Source organism: Lethenteron reissneri, chromosome 54, assembly GCF_015708825.2.
Source record: "Lethenteron reissneri isolate LAM-NWPU_2019-01 chromosome 54, ASM1570882v1, whole genome shotgun sequence".
Lineage (NCBI taxonomy): Eukaryota > Metazoa > Chordata > Hyperoartia > Petromyzontiformes > Petromyzontidae > Lethenteron > Lethenteron reissneri.
Genome location: NC_083832.1, coordinates 10,666,154 through 10,688,273, shown reverse-complemented (window position 1 = coordinate 10,688,273; position 22,120 = coordinate 10,666,154). Strand labels below are relative to the sequence as shown.

Sequence of the window (22,120 nt, the reverse complement as noted above, 5' to 3'; positions counted from 1 at the left end):
ACTTTCAGCGATGTTCCGTGGCAATGTTCTCCGCCAAATAATGAAGTTATTTGTACACGCACGTACAGTGCGACTTTTAGACGGCAAAAAAAATCATAATTGTGATCACAAGATCAGTTTTCCCATCATGCCTTGCATGTCACGTAATATCAACATACCTATTTTTTTCCCCATATTGGATTGTCAATATAATGGCCATACGATTGCACTGGACTCATGATTCCCAACGCACTCTTGACCCTTTTTGAGTCGGTGGTCTAAATCAACGGCGAGTGCATTACACACACTGTATGTTCAGAATCAGAATGTATCTATACTGGAGGAATCCGATGAGCTATGAAGCTCTTTATCTAAATATGTCCAGTCATATGTTGAGATCACGTGACACATTGGTCACGATGGGAGGACCAATCCCCTGGCCCCAATAGCCACCCTTGCAGTCTGTAGAAATTACCTTTTACGTTCATAATTGATCTTGTTTATTTCCAAGCTGCACACACGTTTTGGTAGGACGAGTTTCTCATCATCTAAAGAAAGTGGGGAGGCCTTCATCCAGCTGTGCATAGAGCATGGCTGACAATGAATGATGGTTACATAATGGCCCGGTCTTACAAACACACTCTCATCACTGCTCATTCACAATATAAATAGAATCACGCTCGACAACCGCTTGGAAATGTAAAAGTTCACACACATGTGTGGTATTAAAGAGAACAGAAAAATGTGTTCTCTTGCCACTGTCTGTCCATGATGCACGGTCCAGGATATTACGTCCAAACTGTGGTTTAGAACAAACATGTTCTACTGCTACAGAGAGTGGAAAAATGCACAAGGCACGAATGCGCAGTGCTATACTTACAACACAAATATAACAAGAGTGTATTAGTCTTTAGTTTGCTTCCTCACATTATAACGTGCCCTGGACTGCCTCCAGATGAAGACATTTCAAAGTCTGCATTTATGTGATCGACAGGCTCATTCCATACTCCTATGGTGTGGGCCAGTACCTCCAATTGACATCAACCGTATATTTAGGGAATCATCATGATTATAATCATCCACGATCTACATAAATGTGGTTGAAGGCCTCCGAGAGGTGTTATCATCTCTCGTGGTCCTGGGGGGTGATGGGGAAGGGGTGGTACGTTGAAATTATTTCGCACCGTACGTAGCCAACCGTGCTAATCGGAGGTGCGGGGAGGGGGGAAGGACAATAAACTAAACACACAGAGTGGATGAATCCGATGAGCCACGAAGCGATTTCACACAATCAAACTTTATTTCTATAGCACTATTCGTGCAAAAAAATGCAATACATCGTGTTTTACAGGCATGAACGATACAAGTGAAATTGTACCCAAAATAAAATCACGTACCAAATTCCAAAGACATAATAAAAATAACACATTAAGAATATCCTAATTAAAAGCCAGTTTAAAAAAGCCAGATTTTAGACTTATTTTAAAAGTGCTTAATGATTCTGAAACCCTCACATGTCCAGCGTCGACCTGGCTGGCTTCTGGCGAGGTCACAACTACACGCGGTCAAGGGTCGGGGCTGAACTACGTTCATCCAGATCGGGTTTTCAAAATAACAGGGGGAAACTTTGCTAGACCGGACAGCAGCCTCCTACGCAAGTCTGGCCCACCGGCCTCTAAGTGAACATTACGGAACATTTTTTTTATTTTATTTTGCCAGGTAAGGCCCAATGAGCTATGTAGCTCTTTTTTTCATAAGCGACCTGGCCACAAATGATAGCTCAACGAAGTTGCTTATCGTGTGGACATTTACTGCAGCCAAATGCTCTAAACGCATGTTTCTAAATGTGGAGGGAAAACCCGGAGCACCCCGAGTATAATCCACGCGACCACGGGGAGAGAGAACACGCAAACTCCAAATATACAGGCGTCATCAGAGTCGGGATTGAACCCAGGACCTCCTGCATACCAGGCGAAGGAGTTCACATCTCACCACCGTGGCGCCCCAAGACTCTGAAAGATGTTGAGAGTCCTGCCAAGACGAGCGACTGCTGCCACCGAACTGCTTCTGTTCGATGGGGAAGCCAACAGGAAGCTGCTCGATGGGTGGTAATATGGCATTTCCAACACTCGAAATGCTCACTTGAGCAACAAAAACACCACTTTGACTTGACCATCCCAAAAAGTCTGCCTTGCAGACGAGACTTGCTGCCTCAATGAGTTCCCACCTGCTTGTAATACGAAGTTCAAACATACAATCAAGGTACCCGACCTGTAAACGCTTGCCTCGTATTTTCACGACAGCTGTTGTTAGTATCTGTCAGGTGACTCAAAAGTGTCAGGCAATTGTCCCTAAACCAGAAATACCTCACTGCCATCACTTGACGCATGAATGGACGTTTTCCCACAACCCGCAGGTTCAGAGACTTTGTCTGACGATGTGGGCGATTGTCACAGAGATCCAATTATTGGTGTCTCTTGGATGCAAATGGATAAGTTAAAAAAAATGAAGATACTCAACAGCTCATAAGACACCCAACAGGAATGCAAAGTTTGACAGATTAAGTCAGTGTGTCTTAAGTATTATTGTATGAACTTCTTTCGCTCTGTATGTAGCCAACCGTGCAAATCGGAGGTGTGGGGGGAGGACAAGGTCTTATGCATACGAGTCACAGAACACATCGCTTAGGAATACAATAAGTCAATTGGCCTGTGGACTTTCTGTAAGGGGGCAAAATCGACGTACAAACATGCGCTTTCAAACACCGGGAAGGCACGACTCCCTCGTGCTTTGCATGCCACCTGATCACCACATTGCATGTTCAATGATCCCAGCCTTGTTCAGACCACCAGTTCCAAAAGAGCTAAACATGCGGCCATAAGATTTTTAAGAGATAGTAATGTGGACGTTCCATCAGGGAATCCTGGACCAATGCTTTCTTTCCAGCACTGTTTCTATACGGCAACTCTTTTGCCGTATAAAACATAGTGCATAATGTTAATATCATTAATTGTAAGTTGTGATGGGGAACATTTTTTTCCTTTTACTAAAACACTTGCTACCGAGAGCAAACAGAAGCAGGAGCCACCTCAGGGAGTGAAGGAGTCTTCCACGTTTCCACTGCTGGATTATAGAACACAGCCTCTGTGCAGTCTTCGTACGGTTTTCTGAGGTTTCTGGCTAAGTGCAACGGTATATACCAGGGGTCGGCAACCAAAATAACAAGAAGAGCCATTTCTTTCCAATTCAGTACAAAATTCAGTATTTCAAGAGCCGCAATGCATCTGAGTACATACTGTACATACGTACATATCGTCAAGAAGCAGCCCGTAAAGAGCCGCATGCGGCTCCGGAGCCGTAGGTTGCCGACCCCTGGTATATACATACTCTAATCTCTTCCGAGACTTTTTGCCAGCGTGGAAGAGTAATGCCAACATACCCACGAACAGAGCGAGTTCTCTTTTTGTGGAGGTCCTTCTGCCAGCAGTGGCATGGCCAAGTACACGTGCCGCTCCATCGTTGCAGATATACCTACCATATAATGACCCAAACTCACAGAGACGGTGCATATGCTGTTCACTTAATCAAGTCACCCACTTTGTGGGAGGTCGAAGGGACAGTGTGTTTCTCCTACAACGCGTGTTTTCATGACGCAAATTGAATATAATGCCACGAGTGCATTAGGGAGCACATTTTTCATAACGCGGATGCCAATTGGATAGAACGCGATTGAGTGAACAGAACGATGTCGCGCGAGTAGAAATAGGCGGTCGTATGGCTGCCTTGGCTTAGCATCGCACAAGGCGGGATGCTGCTGGATGCTTCTAGATGCTACCCACGCGCCCCAGTCTTTGTTTAGCCTGCATACGCATCTCACGTGTTATCGCCGACTGTGCTTTACCCTACATTATTTATTATAACGCGATTTTTCCATAACGCGGTGTTCTTCAGGAACGCAACTACCACGTGAAAGAACAGACTGCAGTGGTCTTTTGCTAAGACTCGCCCCTCGTCATCGTCACGTGAACTCTCCACCACTTGCTCGGGGTCACCTGTGGTAGAGAACACTGCCTGTTCAGCAGGAGACACTGTGAATGTATTTGGCCAGATGTCGTGGATGCATGCCAGGTGGGGGGTTGGTGGATCATACAAAGATGGTGTCACCATGTATGTAAGATGCTTGGACTGCCCACAAGCGGCAGTGCAAGTAGGTTGCTAGCTTACCTTTGCAAACAATTTTCCCTTTTCTATGCGGGTTTCTCTGTGCCCTCTAGTTCCTACACCCACTAAACAAACGAATAAGGAAATGATCAAACATCAGAAGGACACTCTTATAAAATTAGTACGCAGAGCGAGGTTTTCAAACGTGAATAATTATTACTTAACATAAGTGTTACATGCCCAGCAATGATATGTATCATCAAAAGGACACAAGTGTAATGATTAAAAAAATCGAGCACAGCGATATCGTGGATGTTCAAAAATCTGTCACTATATTAAAAGTGATGAAATGAAAGCGTGCCCTTTTGAAATTAAAATTTTCACAGCCCAAAGCGCTCCAGTGTTGGTTTCGTCATTTTTACTTCAATGACATGATTGGAAATGATCAGCTGTTACATTCCGTCACGGATTAAGGGACGCCTCTCAGTGGGAATATTACTCGGTTGACAGGTGACACCCATGCGACAACGCACACCTACAAAGATCCCCCGTGTAGCCTTAACAGACTGCCGGGGTAAGTGCTGTTAGCCAGCACTTATGAAGGCCGGAACGGCACACGAGGAGGTGGGTGGCCAGCACCACGGCCACACCTCCACTAAGATCCCTGATTAAGCCTTATTGACTGTAGGTACAAGCATTATAGGGAGGTGACAATGCCCATCAGGAGCGCGTTTGCCGCTGTTGCAGAGGTTCGCGGTTCGAATCCAATGGCCGCCCCTGGTTAATACTGCGGTGGGTTTGAACCATACAAATACTACGGTCCGTCTGCTTCGCTCACAGTGGATTTAAAGATGCCATGACGTAATTCGCAAGAGAAATCCATTGTGTGCTACCGGCACCACGATACAAGTTTGATAAATTACACCACAAAATCACTCAATTGGGATTAGACATGGCAAACATCGGCCTCTGCTGTAAAACAAAAAATTAGCAGGACCCTTATAAAAATAATCCCGAGACTCGATGAGACTTTCCTGAGTCAACATACATATTAATAAGCCGAGAGGGCACTTACAGGTGGCACGACATAGTTAGGTGGCCAGCACCACGCGTGTCTGGCCACCTGTCTCCCCAGTGCTGCCATTTATATGTTGCACCACAAACTCGTTTAGGGCTGATTCAACCAACGGGAGCGAGGTCGTGATAGAGTGAATTAACCCTTATATATACATATTCGCTTGGTCTGCTTTCATGATTATATTTTGCTTATATACAATTTGAAGAATCCATTTGGAAATCCCACGGTCTGCCCTTTCGTCAGAATAGCTGTGGAAAAGATCAAAGGATTTATCTTTAAAAAAAACTTTCAAGTGGCCTTTTTAATCCTTTACACAGCAGGGAGAACATGGCCATGTGACCTTTAAACCAATATTTAAATTTCATGATTATTCTATTACAGTCCACAATGAATTGCTAATGCACTTTTGCCATAAAATACATTACAGGTTGGAATATACTTTTACTGAGCGAGCAATAGGGCTCCAAGGTTTTAAACTTAAGGGTTAAAATCCTGGCCATAATGCATAAGACAATGCAAAAGAGCATTACTATTACTCGGGTTCAAATCCAGTCGCCATCATTCTCATCGTCATCCCTCTGGGAGATTTAAATGAGCGCTACTAGCAGAGACAACGCTTTTTTCCACATCACCTGGAATGCAAACGAGCGTATCAGATCTCGGAAGCTAAGCAGGTTCCAATTTGGACAGAGCTTGGATGGACAATCACCATGCACAGCAGGTTGTCATAGGCTGCTTGGGGGTGACGTAGTGGGTGGCAAGCAGTGCAGATAAACACATTGTTGCTATGTACTTTCTATGCTCACACATCCATACATCTATGCTCCCCCCCGCCTTCATAAACCTACATTGACCAGCATGGTGAAGTATGGCTAAACAATTCCCATGATCCTCATGGCATGGGGAGGAGGCCCTCGCCCAGCAGTGAAATGACGAAGTGTTGTACATGTACACACACACACGTGTTGAGACAACATCGCATGGTGGAAATTGTGCTAATAATCCTGTGGATAAATTGGTCCCCTCGCTACAAGAATGTGGAATTTCCTCCAGTCGCTCAGGACAACCGATTGAGGGGTGAGCACATTATGCTCAAAAAGATAACGTGTAAAAAAGTTAACGGCGAATAGTGTTGCGTTAACCTTCATCAAGTTGCATGGCGATCATTCCATTGTGTAGATCTGTGGTTAAGAGTGCATGACTCACGACCTGAGGTCTGCAAGTAAAAAAAACTACATTAACCGCCCCCCCTATCCCTTTCACATGCGTGGGTTTCTCTTGAGGCACTCTGGTTATATCTCCCCACATGAAGCCAAACGCCCATCAACGGAATGTACCAAACATCACAAAGCAGGACCCGACGAAAGAAATGTCCTTTGGACTCGGTGGGAGCTTCCATGGGTAACGAAAGGACAACGTTATTATTTCATGGAGGACGTTGGTGATGTTAATGATGGGCCCAAGTAAGACCGACCCGTGTTTGAACTTGCACCCTTTTGATTGCGAGTCGTGCGCTCCAACCACAACACCACCAGGCCAATAACACGACACAGAAAGGCGGCAATCGCGCACCCGGACCACAACCAAAGTGTGGGAAGACCAACTCAATGCGCAATTAACGACGCGAGATAACTTGTGGCAAATAACCAGTCATTCCCCTCCGCCAGAAGTGTCGCATTACACGGTTCAGGGTGGGTGCCCTTTGCAGACGCCCGGCAGTTGTAAAACACGGTGCTTGTCTTCACCTCCCACAACACTTCCATTATCGCGGGTATCGCATTTCACACATTACCTGGGAGGGAGGGAAGGGAGCAAGGTGTGGCGGCGTGGGATGGAATGGGATGGGACAGCACGAGCCTTTGGGGGGGTGGGGGCTACGAGGACAATTCTTCGGCCGCCACTCGTTTACTGCGGAGTGCGACAGGCTCAGAAGAGACGCTCGCCGCTCAATGGGGAGAATCCACGCGGGGTTCCTTTCCAGGCCAGCTGCGCGCTCAGAACGGTCAGCCTGGAGCGGTGAACATGGCGGCGGTGCTGGTGGTGGCGACATGAGACTGCAATTCAGGAATTTTTAGGCGGACCTGGTGAACCTTGCAAAAACAGTCACACGCAAGAGCGATAGCAGTGAAGAGGCTGTGGTGGGTTAGAAGGGGGCAGGTTATCGACACAGGCATTGGAGTGGAACCCAGAGGTCGGTAACCAAGGGTGATGATGATGATGAATGCAGGTGCAGTGGGGTGACCAGCAGATGGCAGTGCAAGAACGATGTTGCAGACCCATATGTATTGATTACACGGTGGTGACATCACCCCTTGTATGTGTGGGTTTTCACTGGGTAATTATGCCTACCTTCAAATGCAATTAATGCTCCATGAGAAAAATGCCAAACATTAAAATTCAGGACCCTGTTGAAAAATACTTGAGACTTAAACGAGACTTCCCTGGATAAACAACTGTTGTTATTCGCATTTCTATCATCTTAGCCCATCATCCTTCCGGGAAAGATTAAATGAGCATCACTTCATGGAAGGTAAAGAGTTTGCTATGTGGAGTAGAGGAGGTTGACTCCTGGTGAGGGAATGTGGACTCTCCACCACTGGCTCAAAGCTGTCAATGGGAGAGCAGCGCTTGTTTCAAAAAATATTTTGTGCAGGGAGACTATAACCGTGCCTGGGATTTATAGCCCACACCTCACAGGTGCCGGCCCATTGCTCTGACGTTGTCGTTATGAGCCTTCGTGAGTCCCCCTGGAAACAAAGGAACAAGTATAACCCGTAAAAACGAAATTTTTCACTATAGATCCTTTATATGCGTGGCGACAAGAGTCCTCTCGTCCTCTGGCTTGAGATGGCTGCCACCTATGGGTCAGATGATTGCATTGCACCATTAAGCAATTGGTAATTAGAATATTTTTGTCCTAAAAAGTGTCACATTTTGGAAAAATTTTTTCACGAACATTAATTGTCACGCACAACGAGTCTGTGTGGAAAATGTCAGCTCGATTGGATCACGGGAAGTGGGTTAAAAAAAGACCGAAAGATTTGCACGGTCGTAAGCAAGCAAGCGAACTTAATATAAAGGATTTAAAAAAATACTTATGGGTTTTTGGGTACATGGAGCATAATAGAAATGTAATAGTAGCATAAGGTAAGCAGCTACTTGGAAGCGCGGATGACATCAGGGGTGCGTTCAATGGGCAGAGAGGGCTCTGTCGTGGAGCCACGAGGCGAACGTTAGCTCTTCGCGAACGGCGCGTTTGCTAGGATGTATGTACGTTCAACTTCACCGCACGTAGTCAATTGTGCTAATCGGAGGTGCGGGGGGCGGGGTGGGACAACAAACTAAACACAAAGAGCAGTTCTAACAGCAAATCGAGACGATTTAAAAGGATGCCGAGTCCCTCGCAACGGCGGGTGACATCACGCACCAGCTCAGCCAATGGGGCACGCGCGCGTCACGTCCATAAACCGGGAGTTCGCAGGAAGATAGGGCGCTTCATCCGATTGGCTTGACTTTGAACCGAGCCACCTATCGCTCGGCGAGGCGGCCCGTCGGACCGTTGGCTCCTGCTGTGCCGCACTCTGAGCCGACAAAGAAGAGTGTTCTGGAGTGCTCTGCCCCAGTTGAACGCAGCCCTGGACTGGTGATGACGTCACCACGGCGCTTGTGCCAGGCTATGTGCACGTTGAGGCCACGTGAAGTGTCGAATGCCCGGTGGCAGGAGGTCACGGGGCAGACCCAGGTGCCACGGATCGACTGAGACGACTGGCCGATGCACCACCTGTGCCCCCTACTGGACTCCTGCACTGTAAACACAAAGAGAAATCGATGGGCTGTCATCGTCGACTACGATCGGAGACAACCATCCAATGCGATGCAGCAGGTAAGCACTGCTGATAATTAGACAGGGGAGGCCGTGGTGAGTGTGACGTGTGTGCGTGAGAAAAGAGTGCAGGTTAATGAGACAGGCAGTGGAGTGGCAACCACAGGTCAGTGCCCAAGGGGAAGAGAAAAGCCAGATGGTGGCAGTAATGAAACTCTCAGAGCAGAGCTTTGGAGGTCGGGTGTCACCGGTACAACTGTGGAACCTGGCAGAAGGAAGTAGTGGCACCCATTGTAACGGTCTCTTTTGATTGTCTTTCAGGCAGTCTGTGCAACGAAAGAGATTTCAAGCACACACACACACTGAGCCGAGCTCATTCTTCTTTTCACCCTTCCTTTGCCACCAATCCATGCCCCGGCCGCCATCTCAGGCAACTAGGCCACCAGCGGGAAGTTCCACCGACTCCACGTATGGATTCCGCGCGAGAAGCACCACGGCGGGACGCAGCTCCACGGCGAACGGCGGAAATCGGCGGCGATCGAACGAGACCCCGACGAAGCCGCGCACGACATGCAGGATGCGGTGGGTCCTGGAGAAGGGGCCTTCCTTCAGCCCCGCCAGGGCCACCTCGGCCGACCGCAGCAGATGTGTGTACGCAAGGGATCCGTCCACATCGCTCGGGTCCAGGTCTTCCCGCTTGTCATACCTGCGGCAGGCAAAGCGCCGTTCGGCAGCACGCTATAGTCAAGGAGGCCGGGTACGTGCGCCGTTCTCATCGCGACGAGGCTATCACCAAGGCGCCACGGTTCTCCGAATGTTTTGCGGGTAATTTGGCAAAATTTGAGAGTGACATCGGCACCCTAATAAAGTCACGGCATCCGCCGTCTGCTTCACGGCAAATGCATGTTTTACGGCTGATACACGTGCGCAGGATTAACTGTGTGAGTATATTTTGTTTATGTGGGTGTATGTATTTTTGTGTTTGTGTACGAGTTTGCATGTGCATTGTGTACGTTTGTCCCCGTGTGCGTGAGTAATTTCACCCAGCCATGGCTAACATGCGTTGAGGGGTCTTAGACCTCCTCTAAATGTACTCAGCCGTAAAATAATACCTGGTGCAGTGTGTAAAAACATCAGCAGTGGGAAAACAAAGGCGGTTTGGAGTACAAGCCACACCACACCCTAGTGTGGTATGGCTTGTACTCACTAACAGCAAATGCCCCCAACAGTCTGTCAAAGGCTACATGGGGGATCTTTGTGTGTCGGTGATAACCATACCTCCAGTGATCATGAATTTGCGTAAACCTTGAAACGCCAGTCTGTACTGCTGCTACATCCATGTGAATGGAGACATCTGGTGGAAGGAGAGACAAAGTGCATCATCATCAAGAACAATTATCCTGAACTGAGAAGCAATGTAAATAACCATCACAAACCGCATTAACCACCACAATCACCCCTCAACCCTATCACCACCACGACCATCCCTCACCACACAACTGCTACACCTTACCACCATCACCACTCAACTCTAAACACCACCCCTCACAACAACCACCAATCCCTCACCACCACAAGTCACCACTTCCACCACAAGTCACCACTACCACCACACCTCACAACCATCATCCGTTACCACCACAATGGCACCACCAACTCCATCTCCACCATCCCTCACTAGCACCGCCATCCTTCAACTCTCGCCACTAACTGCAACATCGCGATCGGCACGCACAAAGCACATCCCATCAGCACTGTTGGTTACGTACGGTGCGAATGAAGTTCAACATACATATAAAGCCTTAACAGACTCTTTTGGCAAGTACTGCTAACGAGCACGTATGAAAGCCGGCATAGCACACGAAGAGGTGGTTGACCAGCACCACACCCAGCCACCTTTGTCTCCACAGTGGCGATGTTTACACACCACACCAGGTACTCATTTGAAGCCGAGTCGACCTAGAGGAGGCCCAGGACCAGTTCAGATAATCGTCACTGGTGTTTGCCACGAGCAGGAATCGAACTCGGGTCACCCGGTTCGTAGTGCGGTGCATTAACCATTACATGACCGCTCCCCACTCACACAAAGATCCCCTGTATAGCCTTAACAGACTTGGGGCAGTGCTGTTAGTGGTCACCTGTGAAGGCTCGCACTATACACAGAGCGGTGGGGTGGCCAGCAACACGCCCAACCGCCTTTATCTCCCCAGTGGCAATGTTTACGCACTGCACTAGGTACTCACGAAAAAACACACACACCCACGTCCCCTCCGTGCTCCGTCCCCCCTCCCCCCGCGTTCCCCTTACTCTGAGACGGTGGCACCAGCTCGTGCAGCCGTGTTATGGCGTCTCCGCCGGGGTAGTTGTGGGACGACGCGTACAGGAGGCACGCGCTGTACGCGCCGTTCAGCGCCAGGTGCCCGCACACGGCCAGCGCCGCCAGCTTGCGCCACGCCGACTTGTGCGCGGTGTTAAAGCTGCACGGAGATAGAAACAGAGCGATGCATCGAGAGAGAGATTGAAATTCAAGCTGTGTACAAAGGTGGCAGGGATGCCCAGCTCAGATACAGGCCGTTAACGAGAAGATCGTTGCGCAGCGTAGATAGATGGACAAACGTACACATACGTCATCGGAAGGGGAAAGGGTTAAGGATCATCAGCACGGTGTAGCGTCGATGGGGGCGGTCTTACTCACACGAGGGCGCAGGCTCGTGCTGCCGCCGCGTTAAGCGCGGGAACGACGTAGATGACGAAGCGCAGCTCCTTGTGCGGCAGTGCCGAGTACGCCGAAACGAAGATGAGCGGCGACAGCAGCAGCATGGGAAGCACGCGCCGGTCGCACCACGCGCCCACCGCTACGAGCGGGGCGCTGCTTGCGAGGGCTCGTGGCAGAGCCGACACAAAGTACCAGGGCAGAGGTTGCGTCTGCGCGACGCGACGGGCGGGCGAGTCAGGGTCAAGGGTAAATACGTCGAGAAACGCAACGCTTTTCAAGTTTAAAAATAAACTCATTTTATTTAACTGGGTAATGCCCACTGAGCTATATGGTTCTTTTTCAAAAGCGCCCTGGCCAAAAATGAGACCCCAACAACAAGCGACGTATCACGTGGAAATGTATAGCGGCCAAATACTCTAAACGCATGTTTCTAAATGTGGAGGGAAAAACCGGAGGACTCGGAGAAAAATCTACGCGACCACGGGGAGAGAAAAATGCAAACTCCAAATATACAACAGGCATCAGTGTCGGGATCGATCCCACGACCTCCTGCATACCAGGCGAGGTAATCAACAAGATGCCACCGTGGCGCCCCTCGCCATCTCACCAACCGTTAAAGTTGAGAGGTCGACGCTGATCGCTTCCTTCCTTCTGCAAGATTCCACACTTGCCGTGTAAAGTTTTCACGGTCGTGTCGAATGGCTCACCAGTGGGGAGTTTGACACGTTGGGAGGCTTCTTCTCCCCCAAGGAAGTGGAGCAAAACGTCAGGACACTGTGGCGAACGACACGAGGTACAACCCAAAAAGGCAAGGCCATGAAAAACCTAAGCAGTCGTGGACCCTGGGCTGTTAGCCACCCCTCTAAAGCGTGGATTTCTCTGGCTAGTGTGGTTCAATCGCACATTCAAAACTTCATTCAATAAAATGAATTGGACGTACATCCCTATTAAGGATTCTCCTGAAAAAAATGAGAGGTTTAAAAAAAAAATATCACATCATTATTATTATTCATGTAAAGAGAATAATGATCAATTATCGAACACGAGGGACCAAAGGATACGCCCCACTGGGAGCTCTTGTTGAGGATGGCATTGAACCAAAACACTTCTCCTTCTGGCCACAATGGTCGGCGCCAAAACAAAGAGTCCACAGCCACAGTCAGCCCTGAAATGAAAAGATGAGGATCATCATTGCATTCCGTCGTGTATAAAATAGAAAATCCTCTAAAATTACATTTCCATTGTGGTCATCGGCGGCATTGTGCGATTCGTTTTAAAGAAATTATCATTCGGGACTCTCACAGTGGGTCGTCTAAGATCACATCGGGCCAGGGAATGGCCTTGAAAGATAAGATGTTTAAAATATTCTTGCAGTCACTTCATTGGCCCACTTATCCGATATTAGATGGTGAACCCTGATACACTGCGTGAATGTTTGTCGCATTGGAAGCTGAAATTATCATTGGATAAGCAACAGACTGAGGGAGGTGAAAATAATATTTGAATTTGATGGGTTTTATGGAGACCAAGGTGATGATGTCAACAAATACCACAACGGAGTCAATGCCAGTGATGGCATCGCCGACGATGAATGTGACGATGTTAACTTTGACCCCACAAAGAGTCGCACATACCGAGAAAAAAGAGCCCAGCGGGCACAGCGAGGCGTAGCGCGTCGGTCACGCTCAGCTGCCGTCTCCACAGCGACAGCAGCAGCATGGGCCCAACGAGCAGCGCGATCTCTACGCGGAAGACCAGCACGGCACACGCCGAACACCGCACGAACGTGGCGTGCCGGCTCCCCAGCCACGCAGCCATCGCCTCCAATACTGTCATTGCGCAGAGATAATCCCACAGGGAGACACGCGCAGGGAGACACGCGCAGGGAGACAAAAACAGGACAATGCACACACACACAGGTTTAAACAAACAGGGAGACACAAGCATAGAGACAAACGCAGAGATAAACCGAGAGGGAGACACACAGGGACACACACGCAGGGAAGCAAATGCAGGACAAACACACACACAGGTAGAAACAAACAGGGAGACACAAGTACTGAGAGCCAGACGCAGAGATAAACCCACAGGGAGACACAGGCAGCGAGAAAAACAGAGAGACAAGACACAGAATGACACATGCAGGGATAAACAAACAAGCAGACACAAGCAGAGAGACAGACGCAGAACCCAGAGAAAGACACAAGCAGAGAGACGTGGCAAGTGAGCCAGGGGAGAGACGTGTGGTTTGGTCATTGCGTCGTGGAGGTGGCAAGCCACGCAGCCACTGCTTCCAACACTGCCGTCAAGCAGAGACACGCTCGTGGGGAGACATCCGTGAAGCCTACACAGACAGTTGGGCAAGTGCTGTCAGCGACCACCTATGAGATCCGGCACGGCACACAACATCAGGAGGGCTCGTGTTAATAAACCGTACAAATACTTATTTAAAGCTCAGTCGGCCTAAGTGAGGCCCAGCTCCAGTTCAGACATTAATGCAATACAACTATTGGTAGGAACATTTTTTTAGGTGTTACAGCTGGGGTATTTCATTTCACCATCGAAACAACATCTACGGCTGAAGCAATGGTTTAATGCGCCGCTGCGAATTGTAATGTGCTCATTTATATCCGTAACCACGATTAATCAGTCACAGACACAGAGCGCGGCTGTCAAGGGGTTTCAAATGTTCACGGCGCGTGATGACCTCCATTGGGTGAACGTGGACAGCGCCCAGCGTGCACCGCGTGTCGCAACTTACCGTATTCTCGAAATTATAAGATGGAATTGTATCACTACATTTGAAAGCAAATGTTGGGGAGGGGGGGGGGGGTGTCTTTTAATGCAGAGAGTAGATTGTCTTCCGGAAGACATTTCTCTAAAGCAATACAATAGCACTCAAGAGGGCAGATGACCACAACCCATGATTCAGAATAGTCTTCCTGCACATCTCTCCTCATTTTTAATGAGCGCATTCAAAACCATTTTCAGGAAGACACCTCTACAGAATAAAACATTATCTTCTAGAAGACATGTTTTAGTCTCATTGTTTATACAAAAAAAATCCAGAAGAAATCATTTTAAAGCATCCATAATGATCTTCTAGCTCTCCAGAGTAATGCATTCTCTCGATTATGAAACACTTTTTTTCAAAACGATCCCATAGTTTGGTTTGCCTTTTACTTTCTGGTCCTTGTCATAATCCAGAGCCTTTGGTAGATGTAGTAAAGGCATAATACAGGTGTTCTGGGTAAGATCGCGTAAACATATAAATGTGTTGTTAAACCCGCCACCACCCGACACAGCCAATTCGTAAGGTTTGTCATGATGAAGCTGTCGCCTGATGAAGCTAGTTGTAATTACTGGCGAAACATCGTAATCAGATTGTAAATGTTGTGGCTTGGCTCTCCAACACACCGGTGTGCTGTACTCGTAACGAATTGGCACGTTCTGTTTACGTGACAAACCTTACTAGTTGGCTGTGTCGGGTGGTGGCGGGTTTAACGACACATTTATATATTTACGCGATATAACCCAAAAAACCTGTATTTTGGATGATATTGGTCGCGAAAGCCTTCGTGTTAAACGTTCTGAATGTAAAACACACTCCTGAGATATCACTAGATGGCGCTGTGGTGGCGTGTATGAATATGAGATTCAGTCACCATTAACAAAACTTCAATATCGTGTTGTGACAGCCCAAGACACAGCCCAGTTGTGTATTTACAAAATAACAGCTGTTTGACTTCGCACACATAGCACCTTTAGCGGAGAACCGCATCAAAGCGCCTCGTGGGATAATTCAAGACGAACAGGTGAGAGACAGAGGGAGCGGAGAGGAGATGAAGGGGCAAGATTAAAGAGTGAACAGGTCCTGACGTGCGCATGAATAGATGGGTGATAAAAAAGAGATCGGAGAGGTGCAGAGTGAGGTAGTGGAGAGAGTGGTTTGATGGAATAGAAAGAGAGCAGAAGAGAGCAGAAGGTGAACAGGCAGGATGGGATAGGAAGACAGTGTAATTACATATTCTTTGGGTCTTTCGGTAAAGCCACGTAGATAGAAAAAATAATACAAATAATAATATCACGACGTTTCGATTGCAACACAAGCAATCGTCATTAGGTGATTGCTTGTGTTGCGATCGAAACGTCGTGATATTGTTATTTTATTTTTATTTTTTCTATCTACGTGGCTTTACCGAAAGACCCAAAGAATATGAATTCCTGTAGTCACGAAAGCTTTAAGTCAAGTGTAAATACAATTTTAGGAAAACGGACAGACAGGAAAGAGAGTGACAGCTGAAGGGCTAGGTAGAGGAGAGATGCAGCAGAAGAGCAGATGAACTGGGAAGAGGGATACGTTGGGAAGAGAACGTTAAGGGGAGAGATGCAGAGACAGGGAGGACGTGGGAGGGGGGCGACTCACCGAGGGGCAGGGCCATGGAGTTGGGGAGGCTGCGCGAGCTGTAGAAGAGCAGGTGGAACTGGCTCGCCGTCACGAGCGCCGTGAACACAGACACGCGGTGTCCGAACGCCGCGCGCACAGCCCCAATGTAGCGGCAGAGCGCGAGCAGCACGCACACGCCCAGGCAGCCACGCACTGCACGCACGCACAAAGACGTACACGCGAGAGCAACGACGTTCGACACATAGTGGCGGTGACTTCACCGCGGCACTTGTGGCAAGTTAGGTGCACCTTGTGGTCACGTGAAATGTCACACACCGTAACACGTGCACCCGTGCCCAGGCAGTCGCGCAAATAAGCCATGCACGTACTAACATGAGTGCACATACACGCTAACAATGCACAAGAACACATTGAGCTTGCACACGACACCAAGTGCACTACTGAATGGTTGTGTATGTTAACACGTACGTCCGTCCGTCCACAATAATGGATGCACATGACCAGGCAGCCGCACACTGCTCCCCCACACGTACGTGCACAATCCGAGCACGAAGGGAAATATTACTTTGAATGAACACATATTTACATGCATGGGATTCAACATGACACGATTCACAACATTTGTAGAATGCAACTTACCGATGTACTGGGAGACGAACTTGCTAGCTCCAAGGGCATGGGAGAGGTGCACCCATGGGGCAGCCATCACAGCAATGACGAGGGGGCCCAGGAAAGATCGAGGAACGACGCCCGGGAACTCATGGTGATCGTACTGCACAGCAAAAATGAATCAACATCGCAATCATCATTCATCGTTAAAAGTATTCATTCACACTACCCAGAGAGCGCAACTCTTGGATATGCAAACCTGGATCAATACAAACAATGAAAAGATAAATAGTTCATTTAAATCACTGTTTAATATTCAGCTCGAAATTCGATCACAGCTTTCTACTTGAAAGATATATCCGCATCAGCCATATTGGTTGACATTGTGACGCCCCCGCGTGGCTATCAGTCATATTACAAGGCAAAAAGCCACCCAAAACAATTAAACTACAGTATTTAATACTGATAGGAACCTCCTGGTTACACCAGCCCACAGGGGATTATTGTGTCCGTCGTGCAGGGAGGGGCTGGGTGGGGAGGGAGGGGCTGGGTGGGGAGGGGCTGGGTGGGGAGGGGAGGGTGGGGAGGGGCTGGGTGTGGAGGGTGGGGAGGGGCTGGGTGGGGAGGGGCTGGGTGGGGAGGGTGGGGCTGGGTGGGGGGTGGGAGGGGTGGGGAGGGGCTGGTCACCCCGTGGTGCCCTTTAAAACTCAACGTTTAACCTACTCACGCCGGCTTGTGCCCGCCCTCACAGTCGGGCATATTTGCGGAATACACCTACGCCGCCGTTGACCCTGGCCATTGACCGAGCAACCCAACGTTCCTACCAGCTCCCTCCGCAGGAATGTGTAAACAAATTACAGTACAGTCTGTGTGTGGACAACAAAAGGCTCAAATGTAGCCACTGCATGGATCCTCCCATCGTGCCTAACATGTCACGTGACATCACCATACTGCGTGTATAATGCACACGGCCTGGTTTTAAGACCACAGAGTCAAACGTGTTCACTTTCCGAATTAGTTTCTCATAATTTACATATAAATGTTAGAATTGGTTGAATAACCATGTTTGCTTATAATGTGTAATTCCATACCTGTCAACCCACACGGTTTACCTGTATTTCTGTACAGAGAAATTTAGTTTTCAGGTTCATATGACGCACAGCCGTTTCAATACGGGCAAATAAAAAGTGGTTTGTGTTTCTCTCCTTGTGATGGGACTTTGAAGGAAGAAAGTTGAGATTTATAAGGGCACGGGGGTGACCAATAAGGCCTGAATTGGTCTGTAATAAGGTAGGCACTGATAAGCTGTTGACAGGTGTGTAATTCACAATAAGAGTTGCAGTGTGCAATTAATAATTTGCTCATCGATGTGTATCTGGGATCTGGGCAACTGAAATCATAGGTTGGAATCTGGGCTCAGCCACCTGGGATGAACCCAGGACCTGCTGGAATGGATCGTCAACAACAGGACACCATCGTGACCTTTACCAGAGGGGCTGCATCATCAACAACGCCATGATCAGCCATTCTCGATTCACTGCTGAATACATTACCAACGTCATCATCACTTTGTCACTACTGAATACGAGGATTTTTTTTATTTTACCGGGTAAGGCCCACTGAGCTATATAGCCCAATGAAGTGGCTTATCATGTGGAAATGTATAGCAGCCAAATACTCGAAACGTATGTTGATTTTAAATTAGGGGAAAAACACAAGCGACCACAGTCAGAGAGAACATGCAAACTCCAAATAAACAGGCGTCATGGTCGGGATTGAACCCACGAGCCTCCTGTAAACCAAGCAAGGTCCAAAACATCTCGCCACATTATCTTAATCGAAGGCAGCAGCACTACCACCACTCTTTAATCAGTCATCCTTGCTTCACTTATGAATACATGAGTGAAGCAATAATGTTACAGGCTGTACCCCTGCATAGCTTTAACACTGTTGGGAAAAGTGCTGTTAGCGAGCACCTATTAAGGCCAGAACGGTACACTAGGGAGTGGGTGACTCATTTGAGGCTGAGTCAACCTAGGGGAGGTTCAGAACAGGTTCAGATAATCATCACTGGTGTTGGCCGTGGCCGCGAATCGAACTCGGGTCGCCCAGGTTTGTAGCGCAGCTCTGCTAACCGCGACACAACCGCTCCCCACACAACACCACCACCACCATCATCATCATCACAACACGGGGCTCATTTATAATACAGATTTTTTGTTTGGGATTAGGTAGCGTAAATAAATGTGTCGTTAAACACACCACAACCAATTAGAAAGGTTTGCCACGTAAATAGAACATGCCAATTCGTTACTAGTACAGCACACCGGTGTGTTGGAGAGCAAAACCACAACATTTACAATCTGAGTACGACGCTTCGCCAGCAATTAAAACTAGCTTCATCAGGCAACAGCCAGATTTGTGTTTGCGATCTAACCCCCCCCCCCCCCCCAAGAAAAACACTTGATTCATACTCTTAGTTTTTTTCGGTAAAGTCACGTAGGTAAAAAGAAATAATAAAATAATATTAAATTTGTAATAAATCACGACGTTTCGGAGGCAACACAAGTTTCCGTCATCAGGTGGCACCGTCACAGCTACATTTACTGTATCAAGTGACTTGATTCTTTTATTAATATAATTTTATTATTTATTTTTACCCACGTGACTTTACCGAAAAAACCTAAGAGTATGAATCCTTTCAGTCACGAAAGCTTCAAATCTAGAATTAAACTCTTGTATTATATATGACATTGGTCGCGAAAGCCGACGTGTTAAACGGGTCTCATCCGCACAATCATCACCATAATCTAAATCATTACCATCATAATTATAATTATTGTAACAATCATCATTGTAATCTGCATCACAAAAATAATTATCTTTAATACACTTGAAAATAATGGACTTATCATTATCACCACCACCTTCAGAAACATCACCATAAATAACATCATTATCAGCCCCATCACCATCACCATAAATAACATCATTATCAGCCCCATCACCATAAATAACATCATTATCAGCCCCATCATCATCATAAATAATATTATCAGCCTCCATCAATCATTATCAGCCCCATCACCATCACCATAAATAACATCATTATCAGCCCCATCACCATAAATAACATCATTATCAGCCCCATCATCATCATAAATAATATTATCAGCCCCATCATCACCATAAATAACATCATTATCAGCCCCATCATCACCATAAATAACATCATTACCAGCCCCATCATCATCACCATAGATTCACAAACCCGACCGAAAAGTGATTTTATCACCACCAACACCATCAACATCACCACCACCAACACCATCAACATCACCACTACCATCACCATGACCACCACGCACCTGCTGCAGGTCGGAGCCGTGGTACAGGAGGTCGTGCGTGGCCTGCAGGTTGAAACTCTCCTCCACTTTGGTGAAGGGGCACGCGGCGAGGTGAACGCAGCAGACGGCGCCCAACATCAACAACGCCAGCGCATGCAGGGAGACCCCCACCATGATGCCGATCTGTTGGACATTGACACCGCCAATTCAACAACATTCATGTGCGTGTGTACAATTAAGCGGTGGGGGAGGGAGGGGGAACGTATTGTGTCGAAGCGACACACGAATGCATCGTCTTACGTGGCCCGGCCCGGCACGTGGGTTGAACAACGGCGAATGTAGTGGCACTGAAGTCGCACTGAGTTGTTGCCGTGGTGTTGACGGTCCACGGGAAGTTGAACTGAACGCTAAGTGACCATCTTACGTGGGGAAGTATCAACACGCGCCTCCTAGCTCCCTCCCCCCACCGATTGTCATCAACCCGCGACGTTCAATGACTTCCAGTGAGGCGACGGCCCTTACAAAGAGGGCCGCCGAAGAAGCAGATTCAATTTTTTTTTGAGCGACAGGATGGAAGTTGCAATGCTAAAAAGTGTTGTCGTTAACCCTCCCACCGCCCGACCCGATCGTCAAAGTGTACGACGATCTATCGACGACTTATCGACGAACTATCGACGATCTATCGACGACATATCGACGGTCTCTCTTTGTTTTATTTCACTCCGTACCGCGGTAGCGTTGCAAGTTTGCGGCCCGCGACGACGACGCTTCCGCCCGTTGAGAGTAGCCACGTGACGCAGCGATGCCCTCTCGACCAATCGAGTTCGAGAGCGTGGTGGTAGGGAGGAGAGTGGGGGGGGGTACCCGTTGCCACGGTAACGGGTCCAGCTAAAATGTTGCCTAGCAACGGGAGGATTCTGGCTCTTTTTGAGGATTAAAAGCAAAACCGGATCGGTTTCCAGTCAGGATCAGAATAATTATTTATACTTGAGGAATCCGATGAGCTGTAAAGCTCTTTTTCACAGATGTCCAGTAGGGGCGGGTCAGACCATTGCAAAAATAAACAATACTAAAACACGATATGAGTGCAAAGTATAGGAAAGGGAAGAAAATCACTTAAAACTACATATACAAATAATGCTAAATGTATTTATCTCATCAGGTGAAGACCACCGAGGTATTAACTTATTTTTCAGAAGCGACCGGGCCACAAATGATAGCTCAACAAAGTTGCGTATAGCGTATAAATTTAAAGCAGCAACATAATCCCAATAATCTCAATGCATTCGTCAAACTTAACGTGGTGTTCACTCATAGTCAAATGAAGGAGAACGCCGTCTTCGCGGCGATGTGGGGGAAAAAATGGATACTAGGACAAATGATGTAACGCCCATTACCCAAAAATACCTCGTAGGATGAATTTGCAGTGAGACTCCTCTTACCCGCTAAAAGTTCGCGGATGTTAGGATGCAGTTTCACTTTGCATTATGGGTAAAATAGCGGGTAATCGCGGATTATAGGAAGCAAATGTGCTGCGGATAACAGGAGTTTTCGTGGAACGTCATTGTCACTATCATCTGCATCACCATCCGCACAATTATCACCATAATCTGAATCATTACCAATCATTATCTTTAAGCCACTTCAAAATAATGGACTTATCATTATCACCACCACCTTCAGAAACATCACCATAAATAACATAATTATCAGCCCTATTATTATCATAATCACCATAAATAACATCATTATCAGCCCCATCATCATCATCACCATACATTCATGAACCCGACCGAAAAGTGATTTTATCACCACCAACACCATCAACATCACCACTACCACCACCACCAATGTCATCACTTCCACCACCATGATTCTTTATAATGTGTTATTTTAATGCGCTGCTGAATAATACCAACAACAAAAAATCTAAGCCAACGGCATTATCACCGTGATTCTTGACTCTTTTCTTAATAGAGACATTATCATTCATTATCAT

At 47.6% G+C, this 22,120-nt stretch overlaps 1 protein-coding gene across 3 annotated transcripts; it reads right to left on the bottom strand.

Annotated features, from left to right (window-relative positions):
* Positions 1-1,263: 1,263 nt before the first annotated feature.
* Positions 1,264-20,911, bottom strand: ALG12 (ALG12 alpha-1,6-mannosyltransferase). Of its 3 annotated transcripts, XM_061573887.1 has the most exons (11): positions 20,422-20,840; positions 20,143-20,304; positions 16,805-16,937; positions 16,184-16,357; positions 13,392-13,586; positions 12,819-12,922; positions 11,737-11,966; positions 11,349-11,518; positions 10,320-10,395; positions 9,431-9,747; positions 1,264-9,024 (listed from the first exon to the last, which is right to left on the bottom strand). In XM_061573887.1, the coding sequence occupies exons 2-10, from the start codon at positions 20,293-20,295 to the stop codon at positions 9,468-9,470; spliced, it is 1,515 nt and encodes a 504-aa protein (XP_061429871.1). In that variant the 5' UTR covers positions 20,296-20,304; positions 20,422-20,840; the 3' UTR covers positions 1,264-9,024; positions 9,431-9,467. The 3 variants fall into 3 exon arrangements, with proteins under 3 accessions (XP_061429871.1, XP_061429870.1, XP_061429869.1); XM_061573886.1 differs by lacking the exon at positions 20,422-20,840 and adding an exon at positions 20,850-20,911 and having other exon boundaries at positions 1,264-9,747; XM_061573885.1 differs by having other exon boundaries at positions 1,264-9,747.
* Between the last annotated feature and the right edge of the window lie 1,209 nt (positions 20,912-22,120).

What these genes read in the sequence shown, in the direction of transcription:
- ALG12 (XM_061573886.1), bottom strand. Translation starts at nt 20,295, where the DNA reads ATGGTGGGGGTCTCCCTGCATGCGCTGGCGTTGTTGATGTTGGGCGCC. An exon ending in ACGGCTCCGACCTGCAGCAG is followed by an intron (nt 16,938 to 20,142) that starts GTGCGTGGTGGT and finishes TTTGCTGTGCAG; the next exon opens with TACGATCACCATGAGTTCCC. An exon ending in CAAATTCATGATCACTGGAG is followed by an intron (nt 9,748 to 10,319) that starts GTATGGTTATCA and finishes TGCCTGCCGCAG; the next exon opens with GTATGACAAGCGGGAAGACC.